General features: G+C 39.3%; 1 protein-coding gene across 1 annotated transcript in view; it reads right to left on the bottom strand.

Moving 5' to 3' along the window:
- Positions 1 to 13,232, bottom strand: part of Fryl (FRY like transcription coactivator) — a 232,914-nt gene that overhangs the window by 19,035 nt on the left and 200,647 nt on the right. Inside the window, exons 50-55 of the mRNA XM_077803150.1 lie at positions 12,802 to 12,999; positions 10,386 to 10,547; positions 10,188 to 10,262; positions 9,702 to 9,878; positions 5,902 to 6,105; positions 3,299 to 3,466 (exon numbers count right to left, since the gene is read on the bottom strand). Of these exons, the coding sequence (XP_077659276.1) occupies positions 3,299 to 3,466; positions 5,902 to 6,105; positions 9,702 to 9,878; positions 10,188 to 10,262; positions 10,386 to 10,547; positions 12,802 to 12,999 (984 nt within the window). The remainder of the gene's footprint in view (positions 1 to 3,298; positions 3,467 to 5,901; positions 6,106 to 9,701; positions 9,879 to 10,187; positions 10,263 to 10,385; positions 10,548 to 12,801; positions 13,000 to 13,232) is intronic.

Genomic DNA, 13,232 nt, shown 5'->3' with positions numbered 1-13,232 from the left:
GATTATGATTTTATTTTAATATGTTTATATTAATATTCTTAAACACCTTTTTTGTTTTTTTAAACAAGAGGCAATTTTGGGTCATCTGACACTATTAGGCCATGAAGGAAAAACGAATTGGACCAATATAGCCAACAGGTGCAGTGTAGCATTACTCTCTGTGGGAGACCGTTTTAGCATCAGAACTGTTTGTAAACGAAATAGTGTGGTGTTAGAATACTCCTTTCATTCTTACTGTCATGACATGTGTGGTAGTAATGAATTCACCACAATTAAAGGAAATAAACAACAGCAGCAACAATACCAGCACCACCCAGTAAAACCAAAGTGTTTTCCCTTTAAAAGAAACAATGGTCCCAGGAACTTTATAGTGCTTAGCAAGTAGGTCCACTACAACAGATGAATAATGGGTGGATGCCCCAATTGAAAGAACATATTGGTTGCAATATATATGACGTTTTTAGGAGGTAATTTCCCTCTGTATGATAGTAACTTTCATAACCCAGAATAGAAGATTTTGCCCCTTTTAAAATGAAATTAAAATATCTAGCCGCTGCCATGCTGCTTTGATTAAAAAGGTGTTTCTTGTACCAATATGTTTTTCACTGTTTCTAATGAGCAGGTCTGTTGACCTTTTAATAGGCTATGATCCAATCCAGATGGGACAGATTAGATTCATAACTAATGGTACAGCTATGGAACAAATCTTCAGACAATGAAAGGAATGCCATCTAAAGTGCACCCGTCACTCTCTCAAGTCTCTCCTGCAAAGATTTTTTTATGTTCATGTACCGTCTCAGTTCAGGCCCTCCTCTTCTCTAGCTCTTTTGCTTCTAGCTTACCTTCTTAACTTTTTCCAATCTGCCACCCACACCTCCTTCATAGAGACTTCACAAGGACACAAAGAAGACTATAACTTTCCCCTGATGACAGGCACCTAACTGCAAGCTCCAGGTGACAGGCACTATAGCCTACATTCCATTTTCTAAGGTGGGGTGGTGGGGGAGGGGGAGCCAAGATTTTAAAAAATAGGCATAATCAGATCATGTCCTTCTGTTTAGAAATCTCTCATGGTTACCAGCCTGTGGCCTGCTGCTCACCCTGGGACTCCTGCCCCATTACTGCCTCCCAGCCCCATTAGACAGCTCTTTGTTCTCTACATGACCCAGAGTCTTTTAAACTGCTGCTTCCTCTGCCTGGAATATTTTTCCTCTAAATCTTCATTGACTGGCTACTTATTATTTAGGCTTCACCTCAAATGCATTCTCCCTGGCCTCAAACCACATTACTATGATATTTTCATAGTACAATTAATAGGATGGATACTTTGTTATTTTTTTGTTTTACTTGTTCATTATTGGTCACTCCTGTGACTAGGCTCCATAACATGAGGAGCCACTGTCTTGTTTTATACATTGCTTTGTGCCCGGAATAATGTCTGGCTTGAGGTAGGGACTCAGTAGATGCTGATGAAATCAATGAAGGAAAGCTCATATATGCCCTCTATCTTCATCTATGTATCTGGCACAGTGCTTATCACATAATAGGTATTGTTCAGCTTAGGTCTGAAATGTCTTCCAGCAGCCCATTTGGCAAAGCCTTGCCCGCAGCAGGGCACAATATTGGGAAGTAGTGGACCTTTAAGAGGTGGGGCCTAGCAGAAGGTCTCAAGTCACTGGGGATATGCTCTGAGGAGATACTGGGACCCCCACCTTCCTCTTCCTTTCTATTTTGTTCCAGGCCATGAGGTGAACAGCTCTGCTCTGCCATATGCTTCTGCTTAAATGTGCCCCTGCAGGCCCAAAGCAACAGGTCCAACTGGTCATGGAATGAAACCTCTAAAACTGAGCCAAAATAAACTTTTCTTCTTTTGAAGTTGATTATCTCAAGCAGACATGGAAAGCTGACTATCCCATATATTAAAAAAAAAAAAAAAAATAGCCCACATGACTTCCTATTATCTCACACTAAAGCCTGTCTTTAGAATGGCCCACAGGACCCAGAATGTCTTAGATTCTATTCACCTCGTCCATGTTATTCTCATAAACACTGAGCTTCTTGTAGTTACCCCAGCACACCAAGCTGTCTCATGATGCCCGGTCTTCCACATGGCGTCCCTCTGCCTGAAGGTGCTGGTTGCCCTGAAGTCTCTGTCTTTTACCACTAATATCCCCAAGGCTCTGCTGATCTCTCCTCTGAATTTTCACATAGCCTTGAACCTGAATTACTTAAATTACTGTTTTTCATATGAAAATGTAATTTTTTAAAAAAATCTTTGTCTTCCTTAACATGGACAGAAAACGCCTTAGAACAGAGCCATGTGTTATTCTTGCTTTCTTAGGTGCTTGCTAGGCATATAGTGAAATCACAATAAATATTTCATTAATTGAATTGACTAAACATTAGCCATAGTAGTATAAGTATTTTCAAGACTGCTAGTAAGGAAGCCAAAATGCCTTCATTCCAAAATATATCTGCATACGGTTGAGGAGAATTCAAATATGGAAAATAAATCGTCAACTTTAAGAACATGAGAATTCACCTTACTAAAATAATGAGATCTAGTAGCTAGATTAGTATAGATCCAGTAACTATATTAATGTGGTTAACACTGACAAAAATATAGCAGTTTCTAATACCTACACCAAGGCATCAAAGAACATACCAGAGAGAGCTATAGCAATTACATTTTTTAAAGTAATCTATAATAGTCTTTAAAAAAAAAAAAAAACCACTCAGAAAACTAGTACTTACTTATTTTTGGTCAGTCAATAGCTTGGAATCTGGCTTACTTCTCACAGGCCTTTCCAAAAAACATAAATACTAGTGGCTCCAAAGTCTTTTTAAGAAATTTCCTTTAACCAACTGCGAACACAGCTGGCCTGAGGTCCTGATCCCACTGACAGCACCAATCACATGAACCCAACACAAAGCAAAAAGGGAAGGAAAAGCAAAAGCCATCCTTCAAAGAAAACGTAGCGCCACAAATGATGCCTGCCACTCCCAGAGAAGCGCCTGCCCAGTAACCGAGTCACACACTGCAACACAAAATGCTCATTGAAACACTGGAGATTATTTTTAACCTGTGGGTCATTTCCATTACCTACTGACTTAAAACAAAACAAAAAAAAAATCGGATTTGACTACTTTGTTTATAACAACCCACCAGGTTAGAAATACTGGGAATGAATCAAATAATTAGCACATCAGACGAAAACTCTTTGGAAAGAAAAGCAAGGGATGGAACAGTGCTAGGAAGAACCTAGATTGGCCATGCGCCAGCCCCATTTCTCCCCACCTCAGGCAGCTGGCTACTAGCATTATTTAGACCAGTCTCCGAGCTTGGGGTCTCGTCTCGGATCTGAAGCACTTCTTCCGTGGTGTTGCTGCCAGTGGAATCCTGAGACTGAAGAAGTAAGTCGGGATGGTCCAGAATGGTTTCATCGACTGCAGAGTCGTTGTTTAACTGTCGGGGGAGAGAGTGAAATGAGGAATCCATTTATGAGCCTGAGATGGTCATAAAAGCCACAAGAAGCATTCTACACCATAATATTTTAGAAATTTAGTTATAAAAGGCTTCCGGAACTTCCTAGTTATCTTTTTTCCAGTCTACACAAGAATGGGCATTAATGCAAGCAGCTGACTCCCCAGCAGAAAGCTAAGTATGTATGAATATGTCTCGCCAAAAAAAAGTGGAAGAGCTCTAGAAAACTATGCTCGTCTTTTGTATATTTTTATGGCTGAGGTTTCTATTTTAGTTGGTCTGAGGATTTGTGAAGGTAGGAGCCCTTGGACCTCCAGTGCCAGGCATTAGGAGTTCTCAAGATGCAGTCTTGAAGGAGGGGCAGGCACCCACATCAAGTGGCCACTCACTTATACAAGCAAAAATTAACACTGCACAATTTCAATAAGAGAAAGGAAAAAAAAAAACGGGAAAAAATATAAAGTTGTTATAATGGCGAGCCATATTTGGTGAGGTTTATTTTCTTTGAAAAGCAATTATTACTAATGAAAAAAAAGATATGTATGCCTTTTCCTTTTAAGCAGGGTTATAGTTTTCTTGGGGTCAATATTCAACATAAGAAACATCAAGTTTATGACGAAGGGTACAGAAGCAAAAATTAATATTTTTCCTATAAAGAGGAAGCAACTTTAAAATTTTTTGGGGGGGATGGGGAGCAATATTTGGGATTGAACCCGATACTTTACCACTGAGCTACACCCCTAGCCCTTTTTATTTTTTATTTTCAAACATGATCTTGTTGCGCTGGGGATGTGGCTCAAGCGGTAGCGCGCTCGCCTGGCATGCGTGCGGCCCGGGTTCAATCCTCAGCACCACATACCAACAAAGATGTTGTGTCCACCAAAAAAACGAAAAATATTGAAATTCTCTCTCTCTCTCCTCTCTCTCTCTTTAAAACAAACAAACAAACAAACAAAAAACCCAAAAAACATGGTCTTATTAATTGTCCAGGCTGGTTTCAAACTTGTAATCCTCCTGCTTCAGCCCTCCAGTCACTGGGATTACTGGTATGTGACATTGTGCCAGGTTAAGATCTTTTATTAAGCACTTACTGTATGCCAGGAGACTTTCCTCATCATAAATACCTGAGAGGCATACACTATCAGGGGTCCCATTTTAAAGGCAATGTTAGGTAACTTGACCAGAGTCACACAGTGTTTTAGTAAAAAGTACCTGTACCCCAAAGCCTATAGTTGCAGTCACATAGAGGCAAAGCTTAAGACACAATTACACAAAGGCAAAGCTGTCTTCAAGCCTATGGGCTGCCTCATTCAGACAGACCCTGTGGCCAGGAACTTGACTACTCCTTTACATGAAAAAACATTCTTTGGAGGATCAAGTCTTAGGTGCACGGCATTAGAGATAGACTGGCTGGTTCAAAACCACTCACTAGCTTCTTCTTGGGGCAAGTCACTTAATCTGCAATTCAGCAATACCCTGTGTGGCTGGGGTGAGCTACAGAGACTAGTGCTTATGAGACACCTTGCACAGAGCTGGCTGTCACTCAGGAAGTGACTGCTGCTGCGGCTAGCAGCAATCGTTTATCATTTAACCCTTAAACATGGGTGATATAGAAAGACGTACTAGGGTAACAGTGAAGTGTCAAAACAGGAAGCCAACCACAAACTGACAACTTTATGTCTTGTCGAAAGTCAGCCAGGTGCAACATCAGTGTAGGCACGTGACCAGATAGAGCAAATGGGTCTCCATTAAAGGGAGACATAGTTTGCTTTAGTATGAAAAAGGCTTTCATATAAGAATTGGGTAAACATCGCTGACCATAGGCTTCTGTGGTTGCTTCCTGTCAAGTGTCTCATGGTGGCTAATTCTCACATTGCCATCCAACTCCTGACCCTACTTGGCTTCAAATTTAGCTTTTCTTACATCCCCATATTTCTGAAAAAAGAGATGGCTCTTGCAGCATTTATTTCCCATTTTTTTCACTCTCTAACTCTGTCATCTGGCCCTTGGAATGTGGATGAGAAATTCCACATAATTGACTTAGTGCAAGCATACTACTCCATCTTGCTCCACCTTGCACACTACTCTAGGAAAGAAGAGTGGGTGTGGTGTTGACAGTGATACCAGAAATAGGTACTGTTGAAGAGGAGAGCCCTTAAAGGTGCCAAAACAACTCATGAACAGGAGAGAAAGCAAGATGAATTATATCCTAACTGCTCATGGGCATGCTATAACCACTTAAAGTTTAGTTCTGTCATAAGGAACACTCCTTTAACAATGATATTTTGCATTTTCATTTCAGTGTGTGCACTTTGCCCATAATGACATGAATATTGGAGACCAGGAAACAATTTCTAAGCTGGAAGTTAAAGAGTCAAATGAGACCATTTTCCCTAGAAGGAAAGTTAACTGTATACCATCTGTGTGCGTGAGAGAATCTGGCTGGCTGTGAGAGCCGCCTCCTCTTCTGAGGACTCGTCTGTGTCCTCCTGGTTTGTCAGGTTCAGGCTGGGGGTGCTGCTAGAACACTGGTACTCTTGGAGGGATGGCGTGTCCCCTTTGTCAATACTGTCCAGTGAGCGCCGGCGGACTCCCCAATTGAAATTGTCCATACTTTCACCCTGGAAAAGGAAGACGTGATTGCTAAGACTGCAAACCTATGTTTCTACATGCTGTAAATGTAAGACACCAGAAGACATGTACCAAGATGAAGAATACTGAATGTATTATCCAAAGCAGAGTTTCAATCAGCCCTTCAATTTCTTTAAACTTAAACACATCATTAAATCTCTATCTTGAAAGAGATCAAAATTATTTCATTGATAACCTGTTGTTAAACAATTTTCTTGATGTTCTGTCTAGTGAGGGTCCAACTAAATCTATTTTCTAGGCCATTTCTATTCTAATACACAAACATGAATGAGACCACAAGAAGGACAAGTATATCACAGATGACAACAAAGAAATAGTCAACCACACCAGGCTAACACTTACCTGCAGCTCCTGGTTAGCAAAAAGGAAAACACACAGAATTAGAAAGAACGAAGACAAACATTTAAATATACGCTACACTTTTTGGGAAAACTCTTGCACTTTCACAAACCCAAAGACTGATTCAAGCTCTGGATTAAGCTTTTTGCAGGAAGCCAACATGTAATTCAAACTACTTTTTAAATGCAAAATATATTGTGAAAAAGTCAGAGACAGACACAACAACATTTCTATAGTACACTCTGGCAACACAAACTTTAAGGAATCTTCAAGATTTACAGATTTAATACTTGGCACAATGCAAAAACTGACTTAAAATACCCACATTCAGTTGACAACATACAGGGTCACATGATTTTAATCTATAGGACAGCTCTTGTTAAATGCAATGGACATTTCTTACTATAAAAATTTTAAAATCAAGATCATAGCCATCAAAACATAACCACTGCCAATTTTAAAGGTCAAGAGGAAATATGACAAATTTCAATTTCAGCCATATGTAGATTCATATAAGCTATGCATCTGTTATCTACGCTGGTCATCCTTTTTATATGGATGTAATTCTCTTGGGCCCTGAGTTGGTTCAGGAAATTACACTGAGTTGGTCAGGAAAATATGATTTGGTTGTTTCCCTTTACACAGGAGAGAATGTTCAGTATAGAGAGCTTCAAATCTTTTTTTATTTGTTTGTTTTTTAATAAAGCAGAGGAATTTTAGATGGAAACCAATTGTGCAAAACTGATAAATAAATACTGAGCTGATCAGGTAGCAGAGGGTGTCCAGGAGTTCTTCCCATTTAGCTCCTGGATCCTTCCAGGCTGTTTCTCAAGTTATCTTAGATGCCCTACGCCTCTGCAGGTCAGAGTTTGAAAACTACCTTCCTAGAATGCATCATTTCATATGATATTATGTAGCATATCATATAACAATGACAACCATCCTCGAAATATATTTGGTGATGAATTAGTATTCACTGTGATTTTCAGAGTTGGAGGGTGTGTTAAAAGTTGCATTCATGAGACTTTTTTTTAAACCAAAATATTTCCTGTTACCATTTTAAGCAAGACTATAGCTGTTCTTTTAGAAAATATGTATTATTTGATTTGGCTTAAATTATGAGGTACGAATCAGCATCCCCACATCTTCTCCCGGATTCCTGTGACTTCAATTAAAGACAAAATGACAGGAAGTATCTTGAATCCATTCTGAGTAAGGTTCTACTAAAAGCCATATTTATTACTTCTGACATTTTAGAGCACTGGATGAACTTGAAAACATTTACAGTGCTCTTTAAAGTAAAAAGGCAAACAAAAAAATAATAACCTTACCATTACAAAAATGTCAAGAGCCTGCCTTTAGAAATTTAAATTCTGAACTAGGAAAAAAAAAAGTAACTGCAGAAGAATTGAGAAGCCACTCAGGCCCCTGGGAAAGGGCCTCTTGAACCCACCCCACTTTCTCTCTTGGCTACGAAAGCCTGTTCTCCTTCCTACAATATATTTTTCAAATAATGAGTGTGAAATCACTTTTAGAGTAGTGACCTGCCCTCCCCCCCAACTTTTTTTTTTTTTTTTTTTTTTTTGGCTGGGGCAGGGTGTGTGTGTGGAGGAGAATAGGAAGAAAGAAAAGGCACGGAATAGAAAACATTAGTACATCAACATAGAGAGTAAGGATATATATCCTTGAAACTTCCATTATTTTAAAAGTGTATCTATGTATACACTTCGATGCAATGTAAAATACATGAACTGTGCATTACTATCAAAAAAATTTTAAAGTCATGGCCCTACCAAGTACTCAGTAATATTGTACTTGTCCTTGGGGTCCTGTGAACCTGCCCAGCTGTGTCGGTGGGAATAGGCAATTGGGGAAACATTATACAGGAGTCCCCCAGCTGCTGTGAAGGCATCTGTATGGCTCCAGGCACTGTGGTCATGTCCTCACATCTGCAGGGCCGGCTGTAGCATACTGAGGATGGGAACCTTATCTACCTAAATGGGTCCATCAACAACTGACAGTGTGACACAGCACAGGTCAGCACATTTCCTTCTTGTATGTATGTCACCTGTTAGAACTATAGGAAACATCCCCTCATGAGAGCTGATAACATGTACCAGTTATTGGAGTGAATTTCAATATTTTATGGAAAAAATATCAAAACATGGTATAAACACTTGCTATAAAGGCTTACATGTCATCTTCTTGCACTATACATACTTGTGATAATTTTATGATGTACAGTTTTTTGACCTATTTGACATATAAACTTATTGGGTTTTTCTAAGAGACTGTGGTTTAGGGAATTGATTACAGGGTTCCTAGCCTAAGAAAACCTGGCAATCCTATTGTATTTGCCATAGTGATCATTTCAGAAATTGGCATGTGTCCACCTTGGGTCAATGCAATATGACAAAAAGTTTGCATTTAGTAAAGCAACTTCTTCACTATTCTGAGGTCATTTCTGGAAGCAACCATTATTTCCTCTGACACTATTATATGGAGACGTAAGGTCACATACAGCAATGACAACTGTCTTGCTGCTGTCAGAGGTCAAACTGACCTGTACAGAAGGGCAGAGTGCACAGAAGCAAAGGCAGACCTTATGGAGTCACACTAAATACAAGCTGAAACTACCAACTAGCTTAGTTGTGTGGGCTGAAGTACTTTTTGTCTTTGATTTTCCACTTAGAAAACATCAAAATGGACACAACTATCAATACAATTAGAGGAGAAAGCTCTTTGGGTATCAAATGAAAAGAGGCATGGGGAAGAGTTACCTAAGTCATCAAGAAGAAAGTGGTTAGGAATGTCATGGGGAAAATCTGTTATCTGTCACAAAGAAAAGTTCACAAAAACCAAACCTTCCTAATGTCCGTTTCATGGCAAATGCCACCCTCTTTAAAATTATGTTTGATCAATTTTAATTTTTACTGTTTCCCAGTAATTTATATAGTTTATGCAAACTATTTAGGCATAGGCATATCTTAAAATTTTTTTTAAGAAATTCATGTTTCTACTTTGCATTTTTAAAGATGAAAAATCAAATATTCCATGTTTATTTCAGACTTATTCTGCTACTGACTAGTTGTAATAATCACATTTAGTTCCTAATTTAGATTTTTGGCCTTGGTGACCTTATACTGAGTTAAGGAAAGATATTATGGCCCAATCCTATTACAACTATAACTATTCTATAAATGTCATAGAAAGTCCACATTCTTACCTCTGCATCTTCCAATTCAACATCTAAAAAGTCAAAATCCTTAAATACACCAAACTGTTGTTCACTGCTGTTATCTTCGACAGCTACTTCTTCCTCTTGAATTATGTCTTCTGTTGTAGAAATAAGGCTAGTCTGTTGGTCACCGACTTCTAAGTCCTCGTTAGAAGAAAATACAACCTGAGGCCCCACAAGACAAAGGAAAGAAAAAAAGTCCACCAATCAGCTTTGTCACTCTGCATATGAGATATCAGTCCCCAGAGCCACTGCAGGCCTCATCCTTCAATGAATTCAGAGTCTAAGCTGGTCTTCGTGGCTAACTAGTTGGAAACTTAGCATAGCTGCCTGGTATCACAAGAGGCAAGCATTATTTTTTTCATTCTTAGTTAATATAACTCGGTTAGAAAAGGCAAGCAAGGAGACAGAATCATTTCTCCATGGAACAGCACGACTTAGACAATCTTCACTCATGCATTCATAACTACTCACGGATGGATTCTTTGGGAGGCCAGATTCTGGACCACAGAGCGAAAGCACGTTCATTAGCTTCTCTCGTGTTCTTCGCTAAAGAGAAGAAATTCAAATGTTAGTACTGCTGATGAAATAAGGCAAACTCTCAGGTTTCAAACATGTAACAAGATTGGTTCTTGTAGCCTGTGAATGTCCAGTGTTGATGCCCTTATGTACCTGTGATAACTGTGGCCTTTTCCAACTGACAGGAACCAAGGCATTAGAATTGGAACCAGAGGAGGTGGAGGAGGTACTTCTGGTGACAGCGATCACTTTGGGTTTCCCATTCCTTCCGGCTGCGCTGTGCTGGTCACCATACTTATTTCCAATGATTGGTGTCTATACAGAAACAAAATGCCAGTTGATACATATACTTCAACATTAAAGAAACTTGCAAGAGTTAACAGTGAACCTATGATGACATTTTCTGAAAGTAACCAAAAAAACACATAAGGAGAAAGTTATGGTGTTGGAAAAAAAAAACAAAGATCATAATATTGTTTTTACATCAAAACTTTACTGAAAATAATAATTTCATATCTGAGATTACAGAGAGCTTTTTCCTATTTTAAATATAATCTGCTATCTTTAATGACCCACCACCTCCACTGTTCCTCCCCCTTATGATAATGAAATACATCCTCCCTGAAGAAAGCCCCAGAAAAATATAAATATATATATATATATATAAACACTTACTACTCAGATTTGTCTATTTAGTTTTGTCATTTAATGCATAGATAATTATATTTCAATAATATTCTCTTGGCAGCAGGTAGTGGGGATTGAACCTAGAGGTACTTTACCACTAAGCTATATCCCCAGCCCTTTTTATTTTTTATTTTGAGACAAGATCTTGCTGAGGACCTTGCTAAATTGCTAAGGCTGGCTTTGAATTTGCAATCCCCCTGCCTCAGCCTCCTGAGTTGCTGGGATTGCAGATGTGTACCATTGTGCCCAGCCTCCTATTGTCAATAATTTCCCTCTTTAAAAATTCCTTTCTTGACTTCCAGAAGACCGTTTCAATGGCATCAAGGCCACCAAAATTGGGCTCAGGAGGGAAAGCGGTTGGGGTGGGGGGCACTTCCAAATAAGGTCAAAATTGAGACTTGTATTAATATAACAAATTCAGACTGCAGGTTTCCTTCTGAACCAGAGCCTCTGCTTCTTCTAGCCCTAACATATCTGGCTTATCTGGCGTCTCACATTTCATTGTATTTCAGCCCTGTTTTCTTTTTAGTTTTCCTTCCATGGTTTCAGCTATCCACTTACACAACACTGAAAACCCTTTAATTGTGACTTCTATCCAAGTTTTCCTCTAAAATTTTAGATCTCAAAATCTAGTTATCCACTAGGCACCTCCATTTTGTATGTTTCTTAGTCATTTCAGAGTCGGCAAGTCCAAGAACAAACTCATTACTCTCTCCTTCCCTGTTAGAATCTGTTCTTGTGTTACCATTCTCTCTCAATGGTACCAACATTCATTCAGCTGTTAAGGTCATTTCACCAAATCCTGATACCTTTTCCTCACCTAGCTAGCATCTCCCCCTTCACTTCAAAACCTATCACATACTTCAGATACTTCTTGAGTCTTTTAAAAAATTTTGTTTCCTTTTGTTTAACCAATACTAGGTATTGAACTCAGGGCTTAGCACAAGCTAGGCAAGTGCTCTGCTAAGATACCTCCCCGGCCTCTCCTTGGTGTTTTCATAAACCACTCTTTCTTTCCTCTTTCCTTCTCATGCTATGGCTTTGGGACAGTCTCATCCCATATTATCTTTTGCCTGAATTATCCTAAAAGATTCCTTGATGATTTTCCTCTCCTCCTCCCTCGCCTATTTTCCATCCTGTTGCTAGAGTGATCTTCCTAAAATGAAAATCCTAATATTTCCTAAACCAGCTAAAAATCCTTTCAGAGCTCTTGCTTCCTGTATTTTGGCATGCACGCTCCCTGTGGGGTCCCACTTTGCTCCTGTGCCCTCAGGTGGGTCTCTCAGCATACCCTCTCTCAATTCTCTGTACTCTGAGCTCAAGCTACACTGTACTAGTGGGAAGCTTCTGCAACACTATGCTTTCTCAAATTTATAAGTGTCCGTTCACACAAGTTCCTTTTTCTTGGATTTAACTTCCCCTCCACAAACTGCCACCTAGGCCTGCCTAGGGTTACTTATCTTTTAGCACTCAGCTTGGACGTTACCTCTCCCTGAAACCACCCTCTCAGGTGCACACTATATATTCTCATAGCACTGAAATTTACATTCAGGCAAGCACTAATTTGGTTGTTCCCTCAACACTATAAGCTTCTAGGCCTTCTTTTCTCCCTCTTTCTCTCTCTCTCTCTCTCTCTCTCTCTCTCTCTCTCTTTTATGGTGGTACTGAGGATTGAACCCAGAGCCTTGTGAATGCAAAGCAAGCACTCTACCAACTGAGCTACATCCCCAGCCCCCTGCCCAACTCTGTTTTTCACAGCACCTGGCACAGTATCTAATACTAAGGATGAGTTCATTCCCTAATGTTTGGGAATGAGAGACTCAATAAAGGAACAAATGAAAATCCCTAACAGAGCACCATCATTAATTTCTGAGCATCTTACCTCAGAGATATCAAAATGAAAATCCAAAGTCTTCCCAGGCAACTCCTTAGAGACATTATTAAAAATTTTGGTGAAGGATATTTCAGGAGAGCCTATATCTCCTACATAGGTCTTGGGGATGTCATTGGGTACCACAAGACTTGCAGAGCGCGACACCACAAGCTTTAGTATGTTGAGGGCTTCCTTCCAATAAGGACTCTGGTTTAAAAAATAGTTAACATACAGAACTTTTTAAAAAAGCACATTTAAACAACAACAAAAAAACTTAGTATATACTGTAGACTATGAAAATATTCTTTCCATCAAAACACCTGTAAAGATGATTCTTTTTTCCTATGAGATTTTTAGCAGAAGGGCTTAGGTACAAAAGGGAAAAAAACCACAACTTATTATTCGTACTGTCAAGCTTATCAGACACCAAATACCTAATA

This window comes from Urocitellus parryii, chromosome 10 (genome assembly GCF_045843805.1).
Source record: "Urocitellus parryii isolate mUroPar1 chromosome 10, mUroPar1.hap1, whole genome shotgun sequence".
NCBI classification, from domain to species: Eukaryota; Metazoa; Chordata; class Mammalia; order Rodentia; family Sciuridae; genus Urocitellus; species Urocitellus parryii.
The sequence above is the reverse complement of the archived record's forward strand: the minus strand, read 5'-3'. Positions and strand labels throughout refer to the sequence as shown.